This window comes from Corythoichthys intestinalis, chromosome 5 (genome assembly GCF_030265065.1).
Source record: "Corythoichthys intestinalis isolate RoL2023-P3 chromosome 5, ASM3026506v1, whole genome shotgun sequence".
NCBI classification, from domain to species: Eukaryota; Metazoa; Chordata; class Actinopteri; order Syngnathiformes; family Syngnathidae; genus Corythoichthys; species Corythoichthys intestinalis.
The window spans coordinates 61,301,568-61,322,645 of record NC_080399.1 but is presented as its reverse complement, the minus strand read 5'-3'; the positions used below and the strand labels follow the sequence as shown (position 1 = coordinate 61,322,645).

Genomic DNA, 21,078 nt, shown 5'->3' with positions numbered 1-21,078 from the left:
GGTACTCCCCAAGGTTTCTCATTTTTCTCCCAATTGACTCTGGAGTTTTTGGAGTTTTTCCTTGCCGGCATGGAGGGTCTTAAGGATAGGGGATACCCAGGACTTGAACTGTATCTATTCATCTTTGTTGCTTCATTTCTAATTGTGTATCATATTGCCTCTGTAAAGTCCTTTGAGACCTCTGTTGTGATTGAGGGCTATACAAATAAAATTGAATTGAATTGAATTGAATTCTAAGTACACAATACACACGTGTGCATTTGTAGCAAGTTATAACAGAATTCACCGGCGGAAATTATGTTGGCACGTTGTGTGGTTGGGGGGGGGGGGGGGGTACTTTGTGAAGGGAACAGCTGGAAATAACTGTTCCCTTCCGCGGGTCACATGCCAGACAGACATTGCTATTTCTTGCAGCCTAAATGTCAATAAAACAACGCGGATTTGCTCCGTGGTTTGATACTCCGCATCCTTCCCTAGCTCGCCACACATTCATAGTTTTATTGCCTTCAGTGAGAGTTTATAATGTCAATGGTCAAGAAAATAAAAAGGCACGAATGCCAATGTGTTTTGGCCTGTACTGTATGTAAAGCATACGACAGCTCTGGATGCTAACAATCTACACAATTATATTGGAATGAGTTTGATGACGCAATAACTCACCTTGAAGATCTGCTGATAAAAACCTGAGTTCTCGACAACATACGCTCTCTCGCTCCGTTGTCATCGAGATGCACTTGCTGCAAGTACACCAGAAGTTTAGCCCAACTCTTGCCTCATCAGGTATTTCTTGCTCTGCATTTCGCCTTTGCTGCTCGTCTTGTGAACGACCGACAGTGCTGTCCTGCTCTTCACTTTTCCGCTCTGGTTCAAATTGGAAGGGACGAACTGACGAGATGTTGCTAATGAATAACACGCTGAAGTCCGGCAGCGGGATTTATGACGTCACAGCACTGCGACGTCAACAACCATGGCGAACAATCAGTTAAAATAATTTTACAAATTTTATTAAAACGAAAACATTAAGAGGGATTTAATGTCAAATTATTATAACTCATACTAAGATGTATCTTTTAAGAATTACTTGTCTTAAAACTAGAGGATCACTTTAAAGGGTTAAACAATTATAATTATGACATGACACTGTCATGAGCATTAATGAATGCTTATTACAGATTTCATTTAGTGTTAGGCGGCAAATTATCTCATTTTTGAATGGATGTAAAAGAGCCAAGATGGACATAAATGGAGTTAGTGGCATAATTTGCCAGATGAGATTTAATGACATCTGTCATAAGCATTCAGCAATGCCCATGATAGGGTCATGTAATATTTATTACGGTTTTATGACAGTCTTTTGACGCCGTTGTCAAATAAAATGTTACCTATTAACCCAAATAAATCAACAAATAAACCGCACTGGACTATAAGCAGCAGGATTCAACATGAAGGAAAAATGTAGTAGCTTATAGTCTGAAAATTTCGTTAAGCACTTTACACTGAATTGGACTTACAACACATTCCAAAGATGCTAAACAAACACACCACATCATGGCATAAATGTGCAACACGAATTTGATGCTCAATGCTCGCCGACTTGGTGAGAATGAGTGGGAGCGATGACTACCCGCCGTCGCAACGGCAAAACTACAAAACGGCGACTCCAACCTATTCCTGGAACCCTCCAGAATGAATGAAAAATACGTTCATTCATGGATGCACAGAGATCAACATTCCATCGCATATCTCAACAGGTGGCTGCACTTGGCTCGAATGTGCACCCGGATTGGCACACGCCTTTCTCAGTCCCAAAACACATAGCACGTGTGACTCGAGACCAAAACAGTAAGTAACTGTGAGCGGTTACCGTGGAATCTAAAAAGTAGCGGGAACCTTTCCAGCATTTTCTATTCAAAATGCTTTCGTACGTGACTACAATATTCTTGATTCTACATATATTATGACATGCAATAACAAAATAGTAATGCACAGACACTAAGGAAACTAAATCAGATTATTGGTTTGGAAAAATGAACGCGTTAGATTGCTCGTTACTGAAAGAAAGTAATGATGTTACAAAAATGCGTTACTTAGTAACACGTTAGTGACAATACTATCCAACACTATTCTTAAGCTTTATAAACCCCAGTGAGCCATTCATCACAGATGGCAAAAACAGTGGAGAATATTTCAGAAAAACTTTCCTTAATCGATATTGATATTGTATCGTAGGATATTGTGCCATGCCCATATTTGGCCATGTTTGAGTGCTTCAATATTGCTTTCAACAATCACAATGGGTATCTGTTGACCGCCTTATCAGAAACTGTGCTTATGACTCACTGTTCGTACCAGCCAGGACAGTCTCTCAAGGTTTCAACTTAAGATGTTTTTCTAATGAAAAAATCCCCCCGCTTGGGCTAGAGTTTCGGCAATGCCCTTTCAAAAGTATAAAAGACTTGCTTCGTATTGTGTTTCCTTGTACTTTTGCGAGATCACAACCCTTGTCTGTATCACATCTGTACTCAGAATATTCTGTAATAAGGAAACCTGTTCATCTCCAGCCTCTAATTTACAAGCATTCTTACCACCCGAAATTCAACGAACACGTGAAGGACAAAGAGAGAAAATAGCGTCCTTCAACAATATTTACATTAGTTTGATGATCTTAAACATTGAAGTGAATTCAACTGGAAACAATGCTTGTAGTTTCTTTTTTTGGAATCATTAAGATTGGGAAAGAAAATAATTTACCATTCATTTGAAAGATAAGTAGCCAGTCAGATGAATCCACCAACACTGTCAGGACCTCAGTGCATAGTTGTAAGGCTTTCCGATGGCAGCGCTCCTAAAGGGTGACATGACAAATTCTAAGGGGAGTTCCAGAAAGATTGAACATAAATTAAACTACAAAGTTGGTAATAAAATGTGAATAAATAAATACATTAAATACAACTGGGAAAAAAAAAAAACTCTTAGTCAGGGAATAACAAAAATAAATAAAAAATGGAGCATTTCTTCAGGTAAAACACAAAGGCTTTTGTCAACAAACAAGCACAGCCAAACAAAAAATTAAAGCTCCTTGTGGCTGCTTTAAGACCACATACATAAAATAAAAATTGGGGGGCAGGGGGTAAGCCTACATTTCTCAGTTTAATTAACATTAAAAATAGAAAACACATACAGGAGGACACTCAGTTTAATGTTATGCAGGTCGGACTTTCAGTAGCACAATTGGTGTTTTCCCCCACCTCCAAAACATTGACATCTTTAGGCTGCTGCTGGCCTAAAAAATGTATAATATCCCTCCTTCTCGGAGGGGGCGCAGGAGGTTTTCTGTTGTCGATATGTTGTATTTCTGTCGGGGCTGTGATTGTGTGTGTGTGTGTGTGGGGGGGGTTGTCAAATCATGAGCCAATCAACTGTGCGTTTGAGGGAAAAAAATGGACTAGCACATTCAGCAAGTGAAAGGGGCAAAATGTAAGTCTGAACATAAAATAATGGTAGGGTCAGTTCTATCCTTACATCATGGGAAGACAATCTAAATGACCTCTATAACTGTAATGCAAATAAGGTTGCTTAAATGTTGGTGGAGACAATTTGAGCATCCTGAAAAGTTGGTAGTGTTATGTCCCTACTGTCCTTATGCAAATTAAGCCCTTGATTCAAAGAATATTGTATTTATCACCAACATGCTAATCAATAATCACACACATGCCTGCTTCTATCGATGTAGTACATAACAGAATAATGATACTAAAACCATAATGTAACCAACAATAAAATACAGTGATCCCCCACTACTTCGTGCTTCAAACTTCGCGCCCTCATTCCATCGCAGATTTTTTTAAAGTAAAAAAACAAAATACAGATGAGCTGTCCCGAGTCGATCACGTAGTCTCACTCTCGCTCCTTTCCTCTCTGTTGTTCAGGCAGTAAGTGCACTGCAGTTGCTTATTAAGGTTAACAATGATTGACAGACGTTTAATGTTTAAACTTGCCAGAGAAGCGGACTTCAAAGCGCTGCATGCCTCAATCATTGTTTAACTTGTTAAACAGTTGCCGTGGCAACACATTGTGTGTAAGTTGAGCGGATTTGAGTGGACTCACTTAATGAAGCGTTTAATAAAGCCAAGCAATTTTCTGCTTTATTCTTGTTTAAAAATAATTCAGTTGGACAGTAACATGTTTAAAACTAAAATAAAATTAAATTGATTTTTAATTAATTAATAAATTTAAAATAGTAAATTTAATTAGTAAAAAAAAAAATATATATATATATATATATATATATATACATAATTTTTTTTTTTTTTTTTTAAATATACTTTGGGGGGAAAAAGTGACAAAACATATACATTTTTATTATTTATTATTTCCAGTGAGCAAATGCAGGCGTTTGTGGTATCCCTCCTGCCTCTTTGATTGATTGTTCGCTCCTGTCTCTTTCACTCTTTGCGTTCTGATGAGGTAGCTAGGCTACGTCGTTATTGCTAGTGACTCTCAGTGGTCACGGCATGGTAGTACACGTGATCCGTTTTTTTTTTTTTTTTTGTCCTTCGATAGGAAAATGTGGCATGTGATGTCACCAAGAGCAACATTTCCTATTCAAAACGCTCTTCGTACATGACTACAGTCTTCTTCATTCTACATACAATATGAGGCAATCACAAAATAGTAACGCACAAACAGATTACTGGTTTGGAAAAATGAACAGATTAGATTGCTTGTTACTGAAAGAAAGTAATCAGATTACAGTAATGCGTTACTTAGTAATGCTTGTCGGCGGCGACAAATTGTTACTTACGGTAGTAATGCATTACTGACAACACTGGTCGTGGACTTAATCACCCATTCAGCTCACTCCTGGCTGATGCTAGAATGGACCCGGTTTTCCCCCTCTGTTTGCCTGCCTTTTTTAATCAGGGTTCTTGCAGCGTTTTAAAATTTACTACTTTTTAAGACATTTTTAAGATCTTAAGAATATAATTTAAGACCAAAACATGTCGCAACAATTTCTGATGAAGAAAAAAAATAATTTTATGTAACTGTGACAGGTGTTTTTCCTCTCATGTGTTACTTGACGGCTTTGACCCCCATTGTCTCTAACGAAAAACAATGTTTTTAGACTTTGCACTTGGGGTGGGAACCTCTGGCTACCTCACAATATGATACGATTTGCGATACAAGGCTCATGTTAACGATCTCAAGATATGGCGGTACAACCATTATCAATACGTGGGTCAGGAAGTAATTCTAGGAACAAAACAGCTATTTACATTTAGAGGCCACTTCCTATTGATTTTGGGTCACTGAAAAGAAAGTGACTCAAAAATATCCCCATAACTAGGAGGTGACCCATAATAAATAAGGGCAACCTGCAAATGCCCTAAGATGGACATGAAATGCCCACAAAATAGGCTGTGGATGCTCGGATTTCAGTGCCATTGACGGCGCCAGATGTCCAATCCTGTCTTAATTAATTGGGTATTAACGCCGCCAATAACAGCTAACAGCTAGTTAGTTTAAATATACACTATTCTAATATAAGATCTGGTAGCAACCTGTTGGTTCCTTTTTTTTTTAAACAGTGAACCCTTTTTAAAACCATAGATCGCTTCTTGGTGTGAGCATATCGATAATGTTTTGGGCTATAAAGTATTGATATATATCACCTTTTCGATACATTGTTTGTCACACATCTTCTTTGCATCAGGCACTGTTGTTATTTTCACTAGGGGCCAACACTTCTTAAATAAACCATCTTCCATCCATTTTTTATTACACTGCTATCGTACGCTGAGGTTGCGGACAATGTACCATAAAACACATATTAATCCTAAACTCTTGTATTTAGTACACGGCCATTAAAAAAACATACTGCACACACCATAAATTTTACTGTAGACTACAGTGGTTTTCCTGGCATTAAACACATTGTCTGGAATTTTAATATCTACTGCAATTTTCCATTACATCTAAGACAATTTAAGACCTTGATTACCTGGATTTTAGATTGAAGACATTTTAAGACTTTTTAAGGACCTGCGGGAACCCTGTTAATTCCTTGTTACATGTTATTTTGACTGTTCTTGACTGAGAATAATTTGGTATCATTTTAGAAAGTTGTTTTTATACATAAAACAATTTCCTGTCTATGTTTATAGCACATCAGAAAACATCTAAGGCAGGGGTGAGTGCATTTTCAGGTTTTCATTTTGTAGTTTACTGACTGTGGTTTTGTGCAGTGTGTTTTTAGGAGAGTTACTCACCTGAGGGTAGAGGAGGGCTGACACGTAATTGTTTACACACAGGAAAAGCAGGAACACGAAAACCTGAAAGAAGAAATAATAAGCTGCAAGAACATTGCATCCAGAAGAATACAGAGTGCCATCTAGATTCTAGTAGTGACCAATGTTCCCTCTATTTTTAATGTGTCTGAGCATCCACACAAGCTCCCTGAGCACACTTAGGACCACTGTGAGCAACATCAGTTGCATCTGTGGCCAAACAACACTACAGTATCACGCCTGTTCAAAACCTTGAATCATAGCAAGTTTATTCACCCTTTAACGACGGATGTGCCGGCAGCGACAGGTTTACGCATACGTATTTTGAACTACCGTAACTCCTAAACGGTTTGTGCTATCGAAAAAATGTCAATGGTTCCTGAAAGCTGAGAGGTTGTCTCACTCTCCTACAACTAGGAACAGCTCCTTTATTCGCTGACGTGCAGGCAGTGGCGCATTTACGCATGCGACCCGTTGAACTATCGCAATAGACACACGGTGAAGATAAGTCAGGAGAGCGGTAAAAAAACAGCGATAAACGACAGGTTTTATTATTATTTTGCGCCGAAATGCCAGCAAGACGGTAATCCTGGACAATAAAACCTCCACAGAGGTTTATAGAAAAGTTTGGGAGCAATGGCGCAACGGGACGAGCAACTTTTGGTGAAGAAAGGTAACGATTTTTTCTGCGTAGTTCAACCTCTCTCTGTACTTTTCTCAAACTCATTTTTACTTTGTGCACGGTACTTTAGTGATAAAACATGTTTGTATTGTGAGTTGATTTACAGTACAATATAGTCTAAATGCACAAATGTGCGCATGGCAATCTACTATGTATGATGTGTGCCTCATTGGTTTAAAAACCATATTTGAACAGTGTAACATTGTCAAAGTCTTCAGTTTCAAAGTATATATACAGTAAAATTATGTTCATGTATGTGCAGTAATCCATACATTGTTGGTACTATACAGCGTTTGTGACTAAGCCTGAACAATATATCGTTTAAATATCGCCATCGCGATGTGCGCATGCGCGGTAGTCCCATCACAAGGACGCGCGATAGTAGCCGGGTAGCAATCTGTCAATCATTGTTTAACTTGTTAAACAGTTTCTGCAAAGAAGCGCGGGCTGGAATGAATGTGTGTCTGTGGGGGGAGAATGTGGAGACGTTCGAGACATATAAAATAAACGCCAGAAGCTATTATGAGGAGTTTGTAATTTCTACATGTCACTCCAAAAGTCACAGCCATGTTAGGTAAACAGAAGCATTTAATAAAGCCAAGCATTTTTCTACTACAATACTTTATTCTTGTTTAAAAATGATTCAGTGGGACAGTTATGTTTAAAACTAATCATAATTATTACATTTGAAGTGCTTAAAAAGCATTTATTAATATATATAAATATATATATATATATATAAATACTGTATATATATATATATACACACATATACTGTATATACATACATATATATACATACACACACACACATACATACATAAACATATATATACATACATATATATACATATACAGTGGGGAGAACAAGTATTTGATACACTGCCAATGGGTTTTCCCATTGACTGTATCAAATACTTGTTCTCCCCACTGTATACATATTAGGGCTGTCAAACGATTAAAATTTTTAATCGAGTTAATTACAGCTTAAAAATTAATTAATCGTAATTATTCATTCATTCATTCATTCATTCATTTTCCATGCCGCTTTTCCTCACGAGGGTCGCGGAGGTGCTGGAGCCTATCCCAGCTAACTCGGGGCAGTAGGCAGGGGACACCCTGAACTGGTTGCCAGCCAATTGCAGGGCACAAGGAGACATACAACCATTCACGCGCACACTCATACCTACGGACAATTTAGAGTGTTCAATCAGCCTACCATGCATGTTTTTGGGATGTGGGAGGCAACCGGAGTTCCCGGAGGAAACCCACGCAGGCACGGGGAGAACATGCAAACTCCACACAGGAAGGCCGAAGCCCGGGATTGAACCCTTGATCTTAGAACTGTGAGGCAGACGTGCTAACCACTCAGCCACCGTGCCGCTAATCGTAATTAATCGCAATTAATCTCAATTCAAACCATCTCTAAAATATGCCATATTTTTCTGTAAATTATTGTTGGAATGGAAAGATAAGACATGCGACGGATATATACATAAAACATACTGTACATAAGTACTGTATTTGTTTATTGTAACAATAAATCCACAAATGGCATTAACATTCTGTTAAAGTGATCCACTGATAGAAGGACTTGTAGTTCTTAAACGATAAATGTTATAGTTACAAGTTATAGTACTTTTATATTAAAACCCCTCTTCATGTTTTCGTTTTAATAAAATTTGTAAAATTTTCAATCAAAAGTAGAGTTAATATAATAATAAGAAGAATAAAAATAACAATAATAAAAATAGAGTGACCAAAGTCTACGTTTTACGTGTATTTTGCACAGCTATTTTGATGTGGAATGCCAGTTCAATTTGCATTGTTGTTTAACTGTGTGTAAGAATAGGGCCTCACTACTATAGACTGAATTGCTTTTCTTTTTGTAAACATTATTTTTTTTTTTTAGAGAGATAGGAATATTATTTTTGTTGTGCTTTCACTAAACGATACTTATGTTTATTGTGAAGCAGTTGCCAATAAACGGTGCGGTCCAAAGAACGCCTGTGTCCACTCGCCTTTACTGTATAACATATATCTGTACATATCTTACCCAAAATACAACAAGAGACACATAATTGCCACTAAAAGAAAGAAAACTTACCGAAATATGTGTGGAGCACAAATAGCAATTTGCATTGCATTGTGAATACAGCATAAACGTCTCACAACTACTACAGTAATTCTCCCACGTTAGAAGAAATAACATGAGTATGGAACGGCGCTGCCTCCAAGCGGCCGGTGGCATTCTCTTCACTCTTAATGTCCATAAACGGCCTCATTGTAATCTGTTTGAGGCAATATGCAAGCGGGTCATTCAGTGCATGCGTTAATTGCGTCAAATATTCTAACGTGATTAATTTAAAAAATTAATTAACGCTCGTTAACGTAATAATTTTGACAGCCCTAATTTTATATTATATACATATATATGTATATATACATTTTTTTAAATCATACTTTGGGGGAAAAAAAGGGAGAAAAAATATGTCTTATATGTATCTCTTTCCAGTGCTAGATCTGAATAAATACATTGACCACACACACACACACGCACACACACACACACACACCCACACACACCCACACACACAAAATGGGGGGGGGGGGGGGGCAGGGTGTTGCGCTACTTCGCGGTTTTTCACTTATGGCGGCGGGTTCTGGTCCCTATTAACCGCGAAAAAACGATGGAATACTGTACACTGTGGTCATGATGAGTCATCCAAAGTCTTTCCAAACAGCTATTCAAGTCATCTAGTAAAAATTTCTTTAAAAAAAAAAAAATATTTTTTTTTTCTAATATCGCAATAAAATATCGCAATACATCGCAAACCCCCAAAAAATCGCAGCAATAGTTTTTTCCAATATCGTTCAGGCCTATTTGTGACTACTATTACAGTTTGTGTCGTGATGAGGAACAGCTATACTGTGTATGTGCTGTGAAATGACAATAAAATAAGTACTCGTCTTCTTTCTCAAGTGACCTGTGTCCTGGAAAAGGTGGAGAGGCTGGAGCTGGAGGTTCCAGTGTGACCATAGATCGAAATCGCAGAGAGCCAGCATAGGACACCAACGCTGCAAACTCTGTCAAAAGAGCACTACCTGGATGTGTAAGACATGCAATGTGGACCTGTGTCTCCTGCCAGAGAGGAACTGCTGGTGGCAGTTCCACCAAGGCCTCTGAGTAATCAACGACTAAAAATTGTATATACACTGCTTGGCAAAAGTATTGGCATCCCTGCAATTCTGTCAAAGAATGCTCAATTTCTCCCAGAAAATGATTCCAATTACAAATATTTGGTAGTAATATCTTCATTTATTTTGTTGCAATGAAAAAACACAAACGAGAAAAAAATTAAATCATTATAATTTTACACAAAACTCCCAAAGTAGGCCGGACAAAAGTATTGGCACCATTTGAAAAGTCATGTGATGCTTCTCTAATTTGTGTTATTAACAATACCTGTTACTTACCTGTGGCACATCACAGGTGGTGGCAATAACTAAATCACACTTGATTAAAGTTGACTCAACCTCTGTCCTGTGCCCTTCCATGTACTACATTGAGCATGGAGAAAAAAAAAAAAGACCAAAGAACTGTCTGGGTACTTGGGACTTGAGAAGCAAAATTGTGAGGAAGCTTGGGCAATCTCAAGGCTACAAATCCACCTCCAAAGATTGAATGTTCCTGTGTCTACCGTGCGCAGTGTCATCAATAAGTGTAAAGCCCATGGCACTGTGGCTAACCTCCCTAGATGTGGATAGAAAAAAAAAATTGACAAGATTTCAACCAAAGATTGTGCGGATGGTGGATAAAGAACCTCGACTAACATCCAAACAAGTTCAAGCTGTCCTGCAGTCCGAGGGTACAACGATGTCAACCCGTACTATCCATCAGCGTCTGAATGAAAAGGGACTCTGTGGTAGGATACCGAGGAAGACCCCACTTCTGACCCAGAGACATAAAAAAGCAAGGCTGGAATTTGCCAAAACATACCTGAGAAAGCCAAAAATGTTCTCGGGTCAGATGAGCTTTTTGGGAAAAGGCATCAACATAGAGTTTACAGGGGCAAAGAACGATGCCTTCAAAGAAAAGAACACGGTCCCCACAGTCAAACATGGCGGATGTTCCCTGATGTTTTGGGGTTGCTTTGCTTCTTCTGGCACTGGACTGCTTGACCGTGTGCATGGCATTATCAAGTCTGAAGACTGCCAACCAATTTTGGAGCATAATGTAGGGCCCAGTGTGAGAAAGCTGGGTCTCCCTCAGAGGTCATGGGTCTTCCAGCAGGACAATGACCCAAAACACACTTCAAAAAGCACTAGAAAATGGTTTGAAAGAAAGTACTGGAGACTTTTAAAGTGGCCAGCAATGAGTTCAGATCCGAATCCCATAGAACACCTGTGGAGAGATCTGAAAATGGCAGTTGGAGAAGGCACCCTTCAAATCTCAGAGACCTGGAGCAGTTGGCAAAAGAAGAATGGTATAAAATCCTAGCAGAGCATTGTAAGAAACTCATTGATGGATACCTGAAGCGGTTGTTCACAGTTATTTTGTCTAAAGGTTGTGCTACCAAGTATTAGGCTGAGGGTGCCAATACTTTTGTCCGGCTCATTTTTGTAGTTTTGTCAAAAATGTTAATAATTAAATTTTTATCATTGTCTTTTGTGTGTTTTCATTGCATGCAAAATACCAAAGCATCTGTAATTGCAATCATTTTCTTGGAGAAATTGAGCATTATCTGACAGAATTCCAGGGGTGCCAATACTTTTGGCCAGCAGTGTATATACATTTTTTAGTCTTTGATTCCTCAGAGGCTTGGTGGTCTCCTGTATATAACCTGTTGTGACCATAGTATGTAGAAGGGACAAAAACGCCTATGACCATACCTGCTGTTTTTGTAGAATTATCAAATATAGAACTATTCAGTCTCATTTTTTCTGTTGAATATTTATCCTAACAAGTTAAATAAATATCACGCTACAAAATGTCTTGTTGAGCATGTTTGGTTGTCCATGAGACATCAATAATACAAATTTTGACAAAATTGTTGTATTTGGTGTACATGTATTTTTTGTTGTCGTCTTTTTTGTCTAAAATGTTGATTATTATTGGTCAGTGAAGAAAACAAAAGTTTGGACATGAAGGTTTTATCGTGTCCTGAAAAAAACGGGCCCAACCTGGGAAAAAACTTTTTCTTTGAAATACAAAGGCAACATCAAAGGCGTGCAAATTCGGCCAAATAAGCCAATGGGAGCATTGCATTCCAGTATTGAACGCACCAATAGGAGCGTCGCGTTGCCGTATCGAACGCACCAATAGGAATGTCGCGCTGAAACGTCACTGTGGCGCTGACAGTAGTCTTTGTGACACTATAATTCGTTTTGTTGAATTTTATTTTGAGTGCTGCATAGATACTGTATTTCTTGTGTGCTGAGTACGTGCAAGCAGTGATCGATTGCGCACGCGTGTCGCTTAGAGGGAATATTGGTAGTGACCCCTCTTCTGCTCATTCAATAAATGCTGGGATCAAAAGCCAAGGGTCATGTTGCAAAGCAACAATTAACTGCCTGGAAGTAGCACTGTCACTTTTAAACCTGCTCACTTGTTGCCCTTGCTGGTTCGTTCCACATTTACAGGTGTTCTGAAGACCTTATAGAGAATTCGGTGAAAAACTGCTTCGGCGAGGGCTGTTGCTTCATGAAGCTAAAAGAAAATGGCACGGCTTCTCCTGGATTGGAGTTTCGACCTCCATTCTGTCCAGTACCCCTGAATAGATGTTAATAAAGAATGCTGAGCAGTGTAATCCCCCTATTGTTGGAACACACCCTCTGGGCCCCCTTCTTAAAAACGGCAAGCACCACCTCGGTATACCAATCCTAAAGCACTGTCTTCGATGTCCACAGAATGTTACAGAAGCCTGTCAACCAACATACAGAGCATTTAGGATTTGTGGGCAATTCTCACCCATTCTAGGAGCCCTTCCACCAAACAGCTTTTTAACCAACTCAGTGACTTCAAACCCCCAACAGACAGACAAGCCCACATCATAGTCCCCAGTTTGGGCTTTCTCGTGGAAAGTGTGTGATAGAGTTGAAGAGGTCTTGAAAGTTTCTGCACAATGTCCCGAGTTGAGTACAGCAGTGGCCCATAACCACTATAGATTGTGTGGACTGTGCACCGTTTTGCACCTCCTGAGATGCCAGACGGTTTCCCAAAATTTAATCTAAAATTGTTCAGAAATCATCTTAATTGACCTCACCGAACTCCACCTCCTGGGAATTTGCCTTTATGACTACCAAAATGCAGACCTCTCCTTGAGCTAGATGGAACTCAACCTCAGTTTCGCTGGTGGCCAAATATGGGTACAGAGATTACTGCCATGACAAACACCTCAAATCACCTTAGGGTCACAGCTCTCTCACACACACATACATATAAATAACAGACACACACACATTTCTAAATCCAGTGGTTTTACCTCTTTGTATTTAATGTCCCTCTCTGGTTGCAACATTGTGAGAGCATCACTAACACCTTCTTCGTGGCCATGAAAGACAACATAGAGACTGGAGGCCAACAACAGTGCTGGAGCAGATGGCCTCCGCAGCAACTGACCCTTCATCAAACTGTAGACAAGAGCAGATCAAAATGATTAAGGAACAAGTAACAATTTTTTAAACACTTTCGATTAGTTTACTTTAAGATTTTACATTATCTTAAAAAAAAAATATATATATACAGTGCCTTGCAAAAGTATTCGGCCCCCTTGAACCTTGCAACCTTTCGCCACATTTCAGGCTTCAAACATAAAGATATAAAATTTTAATTTTTTTGTCAAAATCAACAACAAGTGGGACACAATCGTGAAGTGGAACAAAATTTATTGGATAATTTAAACTTTTTTAACAAATAAAAAACTGAAAAGTGGGGCGTGCAATATTATTCGGCCCCCTTGCGTTAATACTTTGTAGCGCCACCTTTTGCTCCAATTACAGCTGCAAGTCGCTTGGGGTATGTTTCTATCAGTTTTGCAAATCGAGAGACTGACATTCTTGCCCATTCTTCCTTGCAAAACAGCTCGAGCTCAGTGAGGTTGGATGGAGAGTGTTTATGAACAGCAGTCTTCAGCTCTTTCCACAGATTCTCGATTGGATTCAGGTCTGGACTTTGACTTGGCTATTCTAACACCTGGATACGTTTATTTTTTTAACCATTCCATTGTAGATTTGGCTTTATGTTTTGGATCATTGTCCTGTTGGAAGATAAATCTCCGTCCCAGTCTCAGGTCTTGTGCAGATACCAACAGGTTTTCTTCCAGAATGTTCCTGTATTTGGCTGCATCCATCTTCCCGTCAATTTTAACCATCTTCCCTGTCCCTGCTGAAGAAAAGCAGGCCCAAACCATGATGCTGTCACAACCATGTTTGACAGTGGGGATGGTGTGTTCAGGGTGATGAGCTGTGTTGCTTTTACGCCAAACATATTGTTTTGCATTGTGGCCAAAAAGTTCAATTTTGGTTTCATCTGACCAGAGCACCTTCTTCCACATGTTTGGTGTGTCTCCCAGGTGGCTTGTGGCAAACGAGACTTTTTATAGATATTTTTGAGAAATGGCTTTCTTCTTGCCACTCTTCCATAAAGGCCAGATTTGTGCAGTGTACGACTGATTGTTGTTCTATGGACAGACTCTCCCACCTCGGCTGTAGATCTCTGCAGTTCATCCAGAGTGATCATGGGCCTCTTGGCTGCATCTCTGATCAGTTTTCTCCTTGTTTGCAGGCATGAAAATGGGTCAGGGGTTAAAAAGGTGAGAAGGGTATGGAGGAAATATGTTCCAGTACACTGTACACCCCAACAAAATATTGAGCTCTGTCGACCCACACTGTGTTTCAGCAGGGCCGTGCAGAGACTGGTGGAGGGGCGGGTGCTTGTAGATCAAAAGGGGCACATGAACAAGTATTTAATACACCTTAAAACAACAACTTCAATTTTAACCAGCTTTAGATAATAATTGGCTGCGACTGTGACATACAGTACTTTAATTGGGAGGGGGCAACAGTGAATAGAAATCAAAACTGTCATCAACACTTTATGGCTGTGACTCAGTCAGTCTGCCTCTTTTCTTCCTTCAACCTCTGCATCAAAACTTCCTTCCTCAACTTGTTCATCTGAGAACAAACCACATCAGATGGTCACTGAGCCACCAACAGCACAGTTTTCTCAAAACTATTATTTCATTATTATCCATACTTAACAACTCTAGCACCTAATGATTAATAAAGCAATGACATAAAATCTTATAGAAAAATAACATTGTAATTGTGTTTATAATTGTATTTAATACCCGACTATCCTTGCAAACTTGTTCTTACCAGGTCTGCTATTCTCCCAGCTGATGAGGTATCCACTGCCTTTAGCAGCCTCATCCAACTCCTTTTTTATCCCTCAATCTCCTTTCCCTACGAGGCATGTCTATGTAATGAAATATAAATATTAAAAAAAAAAAAAAAAAAAAAAAAAAAAAAACAGACTCCCCGGTGGCTTTTAGTTTTAAAGCTTTCTTAATTTCTTTCTCAATAACGATGGAGGTAGATTTGTGTTTTTGTTATTCAATCAAAAAACAAAGTTACTTCTCTCAAAAATAAAGTTGCTTCAATCAAAATACAGTATATACTTTTAATCCCAAAAAAGTCACTTCAACAAAAAAAATTGTTTGAATTTGAATTTATTGTCATTGTCATCATCATCATCATCATCATCAACATTAGAATCAATGTCACAAGAAAGGAGAGAGAAAAGAGAAAGAAGGAAATCATCGCGCATGTTTGTTTATCCAAAGAAGATGAGAATAGACATGACAAAGGAGACGGAAAAAAAGCAGAAGCTTATCGGGACCCGTCCCCCTGCCACCAAGGTCGCAAAAGCAGCATGCTCTGGATCAGTCCAATGACAGTCTAACACATTTCATTCAAAAGTCATTAATTGCCATGGAGATTTCACATATAGTAATTTAAGTATATAGGATCAGTTCATATCCAAGTAGGTGAAGGGTGAAGGCCTGGGGTGCTTTGGAGGCTCTCATGTGTTGCATCCACCGTAGGATTTCTAGTCAGCGTCCCTTGCCCGGTTTAGGAAATTAGTCATCATCATCTCTGGCCCGGTTTGCCCGAGCGAGTCTCTCATGATCACGCAGCTCAGCTTCAATTTTTGTGGCCAGTCGTGCAGCGATGTCACTTAGCATTGCCTGCTCCTTCATTAACAGTGCCAACTCGTCGCCGTTGCGTCGAACAACCTCCAGTGTGTCATGGAGTTGGTTCTTCATCCTGATCAAGAAGCGACGAACCCAGAGAGCAGCAAGTAGCAGCAGGAAGGCCAGAGCCAGCAGCGTGCCGAAGATGTACAGATCCTCAGCGTCCTCTATCAGGAGGGACGTTAGGCATAGCGGCCTCCATTTACCCCAGGCGTCCTCCACATATCCAGACGTGAAGGTGGTCACTGGGCAAGGACGTTGCCCAGAGTTAGGCCGCATCGTAGAGAATATTCCGTCCATCGAACTCAGAGCCCAGTTTACCAGTTCCATAATTGCCTCAGGAGGAAAATTCAGCGTGTACGTGTCAATGGCAGAATCAGTAATGTGATTTCATTGGGAGGCATGTCCCAGAATTGTTATGTCTTATCCAGTTGGCCCTGACTTTTAAACGAGCTTTGCTGTGAGGACAGTCTTATCTGTGTTGTGTGTGCATTTACAGTTGAGTCTGGGCAACGTACTGGCTTATTATGTTACGTTTATACATTTTTTTGAAGTAGCTTAATGAATTTATATTCGTTAGCGCTGCATCACATGTATTCCACAGGCGAGCCCCAGTGTTTACAATGGAAAAAGATTTCATTTTCGTCCTAATGGTCTGGTAGGAAAACGTTCGGCATACTCTCAGTTTGTAGGAGGATTCTTTAATATGGAATAAAGCTTGCAAATTTGCTGGAAGACTGTTTGTGTTGGCCTTATACATCAATTGAGCTATTTTGTAGTTAACCAGATCATGAAATTTCAGTAGTTTGGACTTGATAAAGAGCTCATTGGTATGTGCTCTGTAGGAAGCTCCATGGACAATTCTGATGGCTTTCTTTTGGAGGACGAAGGGTTGAGGTGCGTTTCATAAGTGCATCCCCAAATCTCTAGGCAATAACTGAAGTGCGGCAGAACGAGTGCGCAGTATAGGGTTTGGAGAGACCGCGTATCTAACATGTTTTGTACTCTATAGAGAATTGAGATGATCCTGGCAATTTTGTTCCTCAGTTTATCTATATGTGGCTTCCAGTTTAGGCGTTGATCAATTATTATGCCTAGCACTTTGTACTGTTGTACCCTTTGTATCTCCACATTATTTATTTGTATCTTTAGGTTCATATCCAAACCTTTTCTTCCAAATACAATGTATTTAGTTTTCTCGAGGTTAAGAGATAATTTGTTTGCATCGAACCATTTTTGCAGTTTAGCTAATTCCACATTTATTTGTTTAAATAGACTCTGGGGGTCTTTTCCGGAACAGAAGATGTTAGTGTCATCCGCAAAAAGCACCATTTTTAGATTAAAAGCTAGATGCAGGTCATTTATGTATAGGATGAATAGTTTCGGTCCCAGGACGGAGCCTTGGGGCACGCCGCATGTGATTAGACGAGTTGATGATCTGCACCCTTCATATGAAACATATTGCGAGCGCCTTTCCAAATAGCTTCTCACCCAGTTTAGAATGTTACCTCTTATACCCAGTCTCTGTAGTTTGTCCAGTAGAATGTTGTGGTTGACTGTATCAAAGGCTTTTTTTAAGTCCAGGAAAATTCCCACAGAGTATTTTTTTTGGTCAAGAGCATCCGTGATCAGTTCCATAGACTCAGCTAGGGCCTGCACAGTGGAGTGATTTTTCCTAAACCCATATTGGCTGTCGTATAATAAATGATGTTTTGTTATGAATTTGTCAAGTCGGCTGTATGGAGAAAAACACCTGTGACCTTTTTGTGACCCGCACTGGTTCCATCATTATTAAATACACATATATATAACAAAGTGCCTTTGGGCTATGTGTAAAAGAACAGCTGTGTAGCTATGTAATCATTATGTATAAAAGTACAGCTGTGTAGCTATGTATAAAAAGTACAACTATGTACTAAAGTACAGTGAGTTCCTTCCTTTGAGAATACAACAACTGCCTTCGACAATAAAGAGCCTAACCATGATTGGACACGACAATAAAGAGCCTAACCATGATTGGACAGGCAGGGTGTCTCCTGAGATCAGGGGTTGGCCCCTCTGTTCTCATGTGACATATGCCTATAAAGAGCCTAATCCCGCGCCACACTTTAGGGTCGGTCAGAGGATTTCACGCGTAGTCGCTCGGCCGGAGCTCCTTGATCGCTCAAACCAGGAACGTTGTGTGGCCCTCCGTTCATTGTCGACAGGTAAGAGCTTGATTTCAATATCATAGAGGAACTCATTGCGCTTTGGTGCGGGGATATTTTAGCTTCGACAACTAATTATCTAGCGCCATTGTTATGTGTGTTGATGTGTTTTTAACTGCTTCGTAAGGGTTTTTGACAATTCAGACCTAGCGTTGTAGTTATAGTTGTGCTTGATTTTGTCTTTTGCTTGCTTTTGTGGGATTGTAATCAATTAAACTTCATTTATTCATTTATTTGCAATTTCTAATCAATAAACATTGTCTATTAAGCAAAAGTGTGCCTGTTGCTTACTCACAGCCAACCTGCTACGAAATTTCTTTCATCTTCCATAAAAGTGTGATCCGGAAATTTCGTTAAAAAAAAATTCGTAAAACATCGGCTATTAAAGAGCTTTTCAAGTATTTTTGAAAGTTGGGGCAGGATAGAGATAGGTCTGTAGTTGTTGAACTCATGTGGGTTCCCACCTTTGAATATTGGAATAACTTTAGCTATTTTCATTTCATCAGGGAAGATTCCAGACTCAAAAGATTTATTGAAAATATTGAGTTATTGGGAGCAGAATTTCATTATGGATACTTTTGATGAGTTTCATATCAATCTCATGATAGTGGAGTTTTTGTTTTCGCATTGCATAATTAGACTCTTTACTTCATTTGCGAGAATTGGTTCCAGGAACATTGATTTTAGTATGGGGTCAGGGTTCATAGGTGTAGCTACAGGGGGAATTTTCTCAGCAAGGTTAGTGCCCACTGTAACAAAGAAGTCATTGAATTTGTTTGCAATCTCTTCTTTGTTTCTCATTCGACTGTTATCGCCATAGAAGAACTCAGGGTAAGATTTTCCTGACTCCCTATTTCTTCTTATCATACCGTTTAGGATTTTCCATAGTTTGGAAGTATAGTTTTTGTTGTCTTCCAGTAAATTGCAGTAGTGTTGTTTTTTACAGGAACGCAGGATGGTGTTGTTTATTTCGGTACTTTTTGAATTTGTTTTCATTTTCAGTTGTCCGATTAGAGATTAACTCTCTGTACAGCTTAGTTTTTTGGTGGCAAGCATTGATAAGAGACTTCGTTATCCAAGGCTTGTTTACAATTATTTTCGTGAGAAACTGTCCCTCCGGGCAGTGCTTATCATAGAGGTGTTGGATTGTATTCAGAAGGTACCGATAAGCAGCATTCATATCAGTTGCATTGTACACATCATTCCAGTCTTGATTTAGCAGTTCTTTTTTCATGTTTTCAATATTTTTTTCACTTCTTACTCTTCTATATACAACCTTTGTTTTGCCTACGCAGCAATAGCTCAGAGGGAATTTAGTAAAGATAGGCAGATGGTCTGTAATATCACAGATTAGCAGGCCGCTATGAGTCTGCTCTAGAATGTTTGTGAATATGTTATCAATGAGAGTCGCGCTGTGTGCCGTTATGCGTGTTGGTTGCGTAATCAGAGGCCGTAGGCCTTGAGAATACATGGATGCGACAAAGTTATCTATATGAGGATTTTTTTTGGGATTCAGAATGTCCAGATTCATATCCCCACAGCAAATCACATGCTTGTTGTTCGTTTTAAACAGAATATTTTCCATTATTTGCTTCAATCAAAATACAAAATACAAAGTTACTTCTCTCAAAAATAAAGTTGCTTCAATCAAAATACAGTATATACTTTTAATCCCAAAAAAGTCACTTCAACAACAAAAAATTGTTTTTGATTGCAAAAATAAATTTGAGACAAAAAAAGCATTTGAAAACTATTTTTCTTGATTGAAACAAATTTTTCCATTGAAGTAATGTTGTTTTGTGTTTGGGCCACATTTTGGCTAGGACATTTGTGCCTTTATTATTCAATCAAATAAGTTGCTTTAAACAAAAAAATATATATTAAAAAGAAAAACTTTGCACATGTGTCAATCACCGTTTAACAAAGCCTGAGAGGGTTTGAGTAGACTCACTATGAAGCATTTAATAAAGCCAAGCATTTTCTTACTACTTTATTCTTGTTTAAAAATAATTCGGTGGGGCAGTAACATGTTTAAAACTCATAATTCTTACATTTTGAAGTGCTTGAAAACCATTTAGAAATGATACTTTGGTGAAAAAAGTGAAAAAAACATGTCTTATATATATATATATATGTATCTTTTTTCCAATGTAAAATCTGAATAAATACATCGAACACGCACAAAAAAATGGGGCGGGGGGCTACTTCGCGGTTTTCACTTATTGCAGCGGGTTCTGGTCCCCATTAACCGCGAAAAACGAGGGATCCCTGTATTTCTGAAAAGCTTTAAGAAGCAAGAGTCATTCCCACCACTCGTCGGGCCGGTGTTGTGCCGACACCGGCCGTCAGCTCAAGTCCCAACCGAAAATAACGTGTCTCAGGCGGACGACGGGAGCGATGCGAGGCGCCCCACTCCATCCGAGAGCATGCCGCTTGATTTGACTCAACTGTGCGTTTCTTCGTTAATATTACCGCTAAATACACGAGTTTGACGCCAATTTAACGGGAGCTATTTTTTCACGAGAGATTTGGCTAGCTCTGGCAGTGTTCAACACAAGCTGCAACGAATGGCAGTAACTTTATTATATCGCAAAATATGAAAACGATTGAAAGCATTACTCACCAAATTCAATCTGCTGGCAAAT

The 21,078-nt window shown here is 39.1% G+C and overlaps 2 protein-coding genes across 17 annotated transcripts in view; one reads left to right on the top strand and one right to left on the bottom strand.

The window, feature by feature from the left end:
- LOC130915870 (Fanconi anemia group A protein) overlaps positions 1-21,078 on the bottom strand; it is a 129,452-nt gene that overhangs the window by 10,942 nt on the left and 97,432 nt on the right. The window contains exons 36-38 of one of the 2 annotated variants that reach the window (XM_057836035.1): positions 13,455-13,602; positions 6,270-6,332; positions 2,752-2,845 (exon numbers count right to left, since the gene is read on the bottom strand). In XM_057836035.1, coding sequence (XP_057692018.1) covers positions 2,752-2,845; positions 6,270-6,332; positions 13,455-13,602 — 305 coding nt within the window. The remainder of the gene's footprint in view (positions 1-2,751; positions 2,846-6,269; positions 6,333-13,454; positions 13,603-21,078) is intronic. The other variant, XM_057836036.1, reaches the window with a different exon arrangement.
- The window catches only part of LOC130915871 (uncharacterized), an 83,574-nt gene continuing 80,470 nt past the window's right edge, over positions 17,975-21,078 (top strand). For all 15 annotated transcript variants that reach the window (XR_009063188.1, XR_009063187.1, XR_009063186.1 and 12 more), the window contains exon 1: positions 17,975-18,433. Coding sequence is in view for 2 of the 15 variants with exons in the window: in XM_057836038.1 (XP_057692021.1) it covers positions 18,118-18,433 (316 nt within the window). In the remaining 13 variants the exon portion in view is untranslated. The remainder of the gene's footprint in view (positions 18,434-21,078) is intronic.